Source organism: Nannochloropsis gaditana (genome assembly GCF_000240725.1).
Source record: "Nannochloropsis gaditana CCMP526 unplaced genomic scaffold scaffold123, whole genome shotgun sequence".
NCBI lineage: Eukaryota > Eustigmatophyceae > Eustigmatales > Monodopsidaceae > Microchloropsis > Microchloropsis gaditana.
In genome coordinates, this window is record NW_005803830.1 from 49,613 (window position 1) to 56,729 (window position 7,117).

The following is a 7,117-nucleotide window of genomic DNA, read 5'->3' on the forward strand; positions in this document are numbered from 1 at the left end:
ACATAAAGGGGCCGGCCAGCACGAAGCGGTTGGAAAGTCCTTGCATTCAGGGAAAAAGAAAAGACAGGGGGCCGTGGAAGGCGGGAGGGAGGAAGAGGAAAGAGTGAGGGTGGTGAGCCAAGCGTTTTGTTCATAACTATCTTCCATCTGCAGGCATGTCGATGCTGGCTAAAATGGGGTGGCAGAGCGGGCGGGGCCTGGGCCTTGATGGGTATTCCCTCGTCCCCTCCTTCCCTCCCTCCATCCCGCCCTGTCTCCTTCCTCCTCCTCTTTCTTCTCTTGTTGGATTCTTTCCTCTCTACAACGCCTGACTTGGGAGAGGTCGTTGCTCTTAATCGTCGTTAAACATTGTTTTTTCCCTCTTCTCATCCTCTCTCCTTCTTGTCCTGTTCCCCATCTTTTTCTTCTCCTAGGAGCGGCATTGCCGAACCCGTCAGTGCTGAGGGCAGTCTTGCGCCCAAAAGTCGTTTGGGATTGGGTGCATCCAAAACGAAGGGGGGGAAAGAGGTGGACGAGCTGTTTGACTGGTGGGAGGAGCAGACCAGGAACCGGAAGGGGGAAAGATCGAGAAAGAGAGGGAGAAGTGCGAGCGAGGAGAGGGGGCGAGACGGCAGCAATTGCAGTAAGAATGGTGGTAGCAGTAGCGGCAACACCAACAAAATAGGTAGTGGTGATGATGCAAAATGAAAGAAGCCCAGAGCCGCAAGGGAGACTAGTGGAGTGCATTGTAGAGAACGATGCGTGCATTGTGGAAGGTCTAAATCGCACCCAATTTTGCAATCAGTCAAAGCAAGGATCAATGCACGTCTCCTTTTTCCTGCTTTACCTTCTTTTTTGATTTTTTGGGTCCCCAAGCTCTCTGGTGCAAGATGTAGTGCATTCTCATATTATCAGGCATTTAAACAGACATGCGAACGCCTGCACTCAGACGCCATTGTTTCCCAGCATCCAAAGGGCGCATCACGCTGGGAATAGCAGAGAAATAAAAAGCGAACAGGCATGAACCAGTTCCATGCAAAAAGCTTGTCGATCAAGTGCAGCAAAGAGGAAGCAACTAGCTACCACATATAGTTGCACCTAGTACTCCCTTAGGTTTTTTCCCCTTGACCAGATGACAAACACTGAAATCGAGAGCTGAAGAACTACTCCTTTTTCACGTCCTGGGTCATCAAAAAGAATGATAATGACTTCTCAAAGAATCTTTTGAGAAGAATCTTTTGAGAAGACTGTTGCCAACAATACCGCGACCACTTGATTGCATGTCGTGGGAACATTATACGCTTCTTTTAATGTCCAATCTGTCTGGTATTACGCATGTATACGATCATCTTAGAGCTGGCCGAATAAAAGCGTAAAGAGACGACACTAAAATGTAATTCTCCCGAGAACCCTCTCACTCAACCGTTAGCTGCACCTTTTTGCCGTAATTTCGAATGTGGTACAAGGGATGACGCAGTATCGAGGTATCGCCATAGCCGTTAACTTTGAAATTAAAATCTTAAAACATTCCCAGAGAGCGCAGCGACCATGTGAAAGACAGTATGGGAACTAGAAATTCTTCAAATGTCCCATCAGCTAGATTACCAAGCATTGATTGAATCTTTTCACTGCTCGCCGAATAAAAGTGCGAAAGAAAATACACCAAATGTTAAGTTCTCCCGAGAGACTGGGCGATGGCCGTTAGCTTACACAGCTTACTACCGTCTACTCAAATATGGTTCACGGAAATGACTTTAAAACTCCATCGATCTTTCTCATGTCAAGCACACCTTCTTTTGGCAAAGTGCTGTCTAAATTCAATGCGCTTAGTGAGAGACATGTCTACCTGATCCTTAACATTTCATAGCTATGAGGACCTCGTGGAAAGATCTAGTGATTCCACCAGTAGGGGCATAAAGATCCCCTCGTCACAAATTAACTTGATTACAATTTAAATGTACAGGCTTCAAGGTCAATACTACGATTTGACCAGAGTTATGCGTTACTGCAGTGTCTTTCTTCTTCTAGCGGCCGCCACTGTCGGCACGGCCAAGTTCAACAACATTACGGGAGGCCTTCCCAACGCACGCAGGCCCAAGTATCCTGGTACGCTCTGACTATTGACGATACACACCTTTACCCTATGTGCCACACTGATCTCTCTCGGACCTTCCATCCCGATCAGGCACGAAGAAATGCGATCCGACCCGCTGCATTTGCACACCCGAAGCATTCATCGAGGCGTTCCTGAACACGCCTAACTTGAGCGGAAATTTGACCACTAATCCCAACCTCAATTCCACCGTCATCCCTTTTCCCGTGTGTGTTGGCGAGGAGCTTGTTGGTCGCGTGAACGGCAATGGTATCCCTCCCCTTACTCCGACGCTCTCTCCACTAGGTACGAGCTGTAAGACAGAGGAGATGATTTATACTCCTTCCAAGTGTGGTCAGTTTCCTATCCTTACCACAAACACATACCACCTACGCAACAAACAATAGATCGGCAAAAGCACATGACTTTTGTATTCGACAACATTGGACTGGAAAAGATCCTGGCCCTGGGGCAGTATCGTGCGAAGCAGATTCTGTCTTTGATCGGGTACGAGTCGGACATGTGGAAACCACAATGTTCAAGTTCCATCGTACTCATACCTCCTTTTCCCCAGATACGGCGCGATCGACACGTTCTCCTGCAATCCTGATCCGGCAAAGCAACAACTGGTCGTCTTGCAGATCAAAGAGCCCAATGTCGGAGGGGCGTGCCGGCGTAAGAATCCCAGTAAGTATACTACCGGACAGTCGCTACACACGCAGCGAGAGAGTGTATAATAACCTTTTGCATGCACCAACAGACGATCCCTACAGCAAGATTCCCAACAAGTGCAACAGAAAGCGTAAGTCTTGGTATTGTCGTTTATTCGCATGATACACAAACATATACTACCGGGATGGCGAAACGTATCGACTGACTATTCTTCCATCCTCTGTACGTGATTACATGTGATTTCATACGAAGTGAGGATGTCTGCCATCTGGGATAACGCACTGGTCTGGCTTGAGCGTGTCTTCAGGAAAGACTTGAGCCGTTTCGAGGTGAGCAAGGAAAAAGTCAATGGAAGATAGACCGGGACAGTGGGAAGCCAGAAAAACTCATTCTGACACTTCCTACTGTCTCCTTACTACAGCCTGCCATGAACATCCTCAAAACGTAAGTATCGACAGCAACGTAGCGATGACCATGGCACGAGATACTCATGATATTGCACACGCAGGACGCGATTCGAGACGTTGACTGGCTGCCGCCCCGACGACGTCGCAAAGCTTTACTTTCCTTTCGATAGGACTTTTGCGAACCTGACAGCCGCAGGTAAGCCAGGACGACATACATTGATGCGAAAAATGTCACGCACACAAAGTGCGTATGTCGTGCACGTCTGTTATCATAACTTGTGATCGAATCCCCCACATTATAAGGCTGCTCCGACGTATTCGCGAACGCTGTGGTCGAGTTTGCCACTACTCCCTGCTACAAGCCCTCCATTGCGCAAATGAACGAGTACGCCTCCAAGTATCTCTACTACTCTGAGGGCCGCAAGGGCCGCAAGACCAACTACTGTGAAGGTCAGTGCTCTGTGCATAATGGTTGGCAAACGTGCACTCGCACGGCTTGGTATAGGCCTACCTCTCTCACATCCGGTTTTTATCATGTGCATACGTTGTCATGTCTCGTGTCGTGATGTGCCAGCGGACATTCTGCTCCAGCAGCTTGATCCTACGTCGCCGGACATCGCTCAGCAGTTGCGGGCATACTTTTTCATCACGCAGTCTTTCAATGGCTACTATGCCGGCTATGGGGTAAGTACGGCGACGCATAGAGGAGGAGCTATATCGCTGGAGCGCTGTCATGGGAATCTATCGCGGGCATGTGTTCACTTGTATTGTTCCATTCCTCTTGACTGTACAGTGGACTGCGAATGACTATGCGTTGCCGCAGATCCCCGAGTGGTGGATCAATAATCAGCTATACGGTGAGTGTCTAGTAGTAGTCTTGTGTCCATAGTACAACGACATCGGAAGGCATACGATCGCAACTCTCTTGATGTGACACCTCACACCGGATGTATAACTCTTCACAGCCAAGGCAACATGGGCCAGCGTCGGACTGAACTGCTCCATGTCGTCCGATCCAGCAGAGGTCCAGGCATTCTCCGTCGAGAATGCTTTCGTGCCTTACATGGCTGGTTTTAATTAGATTCTACAAGAAGCATACCTTGCCACTTGCTAGAAATGCCGGTGGAAGAGTGCACTCGTTTGTGCACGTCTCACTGGCTAGCTTGGATGCGTATTGTGACCGATGGCCGTGGTTCTCTCTTACGACTGAAGTCTTCTTTGTTTCTTGTAAGCTGTACCTCTACGGTACTGTCTAGATATAAATGTTATATTCCTAAGGTACTATCTTATAAGGTACTGACTTACCGTGTGTCTCGGTCACACGCGCCTTTTTATGTTGCGAAAATCCTTCATTTCGAGGACTGAGTGTGTGTCTTTATGTTCCTTCTGAGGACTCCCTTAGAATTCTTTATATATTTGCTGTTTTTGTCTGTGCCGTGCTTGATTTTTTTTGTATTTGCGCATGAATCTGATTTCCTAAGCTTGGCATTGTTTCGCTAAACTTAGCTTCAGGATAGTCGGCTTCACGGTAAAGAAGTAAGACCATGTTTGTCATACACTACAAGCTCTTTTAAAAGCATCTTATTTCTTGCGAAGGTGACATGAGAACACACAAAGATGTGCGTCGAAGCTATCCGTGCGGGAATAGATTGCAGCGAAAAGTTATCCATTCGCACTTTATCCCCATGAAATCTATAATCTCAGTTTTTATTGATCTATGTATCAATGCCAAGATGTTGATAGAATACTCGTAGACGTTTAAACTTTCCCTAAAATGAACGTGCCCGTGAGGACTGCTACTACTGTGAAGGGGCATGCTTTTTCCTCTTTAACCTTGCCAAAACATTTTTTTACTTTTCCGCAAATAGATCATCGTATGAGATACACAGATACAAGAGGATTAGATAATGTCTCCACTTTTTGTACTAGAACGGTCCAATAAAGATTATCCTCATCCCCATCCTTTCCGGCCTACTTTCCCTCCTAACTCTACGATGTACATATTGGATGGACAAACGGCCCTGACAGATTTATAGGTCTGCGATCATAAGGCTATCGTATTTCCCCTGTCCTTGGACTACAGTATGCACCTAATGGATAACATTTTCTACTTGTCAAAAGCTAATTATCGGCGATCTTACAATTTTTCCCTCCGGAAGTCCACTTCCGTCTTCCCGCTGGGCTACTTATTTGGTTCCAGTCCTTCAAAGAATTTTGGCCATTATAAGTGGTCATAATGGGAGTGTCTGCTTTTTTATACTCATCCTTTGAGTACTAATTCTCCTTTCAGTCATAGAAAAGGACCAAAAGGGCACTGAAGTCATCTTCTCCATATGTTCGACTTATCTTAGTGCCCCAACCCTTATCCAGTACATGACGCTTATCGAATCATCGTCTTTACGCGCAAACAAATCTTATGAAAATTAACAAGAAAGGAACTTTGAAGGGAAATCGGAACAGCAGGAAGGACGACTTGGAGTATTTCGGGGTTCGGCTAGCAGAAAGTGAGTAAATAAATGAAAAAGAGAGGGGAGGCAAGAGCTAGGAAATAAAAATATTTCCAGAATATTTTCAACACCAAATTTATCATGATTTTTTGAAATCGAAATAATTAGGCTTTAAACCTCGAAATCGACCCACAAGGTAAGATTCTGAAAACGAGAAAACCCATACGTGTGAAATGTCATCATTTGATTGCTTTAAATTCCCCTGCCGTCAACAGCATGCGACAAACGCATCTTTCCATACACACATCTTGTGTGTATTTAAATTGGACTCTTGCTGTCATATAATCAGTCCCACTCAGCGTTTTCCATTTGTTACCTCGCGGAAGCGCGGCTCTCTATACAACGCCCATCGCTCTGATGGCCGTTCCCAGGGGCGTGGGCACGCCGTGAGCATCTGCGCCGTTATGACGCCATACTCTGATTTCCGAAACAACAATAAATAGGCCCAGAAAACGTTTTCTTATATAAGAAATCCGAAATATGATGGAAAAATATATGATTCTTATGATTGGAACTCTTGCCTGGGCACCTCACCAAGGCCCATGGATTAAAGCGTACTTTCTCTTCAACGCTCGTCGCTCAGGTGGCCATTTTCTAAACCGTAAAAATCTGCGCCGTAGGGGCGCCACATCCTAAATTGTGGAACATATGTTGCTCCCAGATTTTGATTAAACCTCGAATGATATCCACATTTCCTCTGAAGAGGAAAATATTTCTCAACCCGTTGGTTGGACGCGAGCCCAATGATACAGCGCGGCTAGAAGCGCACTTTTAATCAACGCTTATTGCTCGTATGGCCGTTAGCGCACCCGAAGGAGATCTCTGCCGTTAAGACGCCTTACCTGATTTGCAAGTCATCTTTTACCTCCAAACACCTAACCAATTCAAGGACACATCAATACTTTGCATAGCCAACAAATCTTGACCACAACTTGAATTGCGAGGTTATCATTAAGAAGCAATCAATAGCCGAGAACTTATATCAAGTTGATCCCTTCCATTTTCAGGTGCCCTAAGTCTTCGACGAAACTAGAAAATGCGTCTACAGAGCTTCTTTCTTCTTCTAGCGGCCGCCACTGTCGGCACGGCCAAGTTTAACAACATTACGGGAGGCCTTCCCAACGCACGCAGGCCCAAGTATCCTGGTACGCTCTGACTATTGACGATACACACCTTTACCCTATGTGCCACACTGATCTCTCTCGGACCTTCCATCCCGATCAGGCACGAAGAAATGCGATCCGACCCGCTGCATTTGCACACCCGAAGCATTCATCGAGGCGTTCCTGAACACGCCTAACTTGAGCGGAAATTTGACCACTAATCCCAACCTCAATTCCACCGTCATCCCTTTTCCCGTGTGTGTTGGCGAGGAGCTTGTTGGTCGCGTGAACGGCAATGGTATCCCTCCCCTTACTCCGACGCTCTCTCCACTAGGTACGAGCTGTAAGACAGAGGAG

General features: G+C 46.7%; 1 protein-coding gene across 1 annotated transcript; it reads left to right on the top strand.

Annotated features, from left to right (window-relative positions):
* Positions 1–1,991: 1,991 nt before the first annotated feature.
* On the top strand, positions 1,992–4,514 carry NGA_0630800 (uncharacterized protein; the record flags this gene model as incomplete). The annotated part of the gene is made up of 12 exons (XM_005855728.1): positions 1,992–2,085; positions 2,165–2,377; positions 2,479–2,578; positions 2,646–2,758; positions 2,832–2,873; positions 2,996–3,072; positions 3,165–3,187; positions 3,252–3,346; positions 3,454–3,600; positions 3,725–3,834; positions 3,944–4,007; positions 4,116–4,514. Coding segments are annotated over 12 exons (1,194 nt in total), but the record flags the coding sequence as incomplete, so codon positions are not given.
* Positions 4,515–7,117: the final 2,603 nt, after the last annotated feature.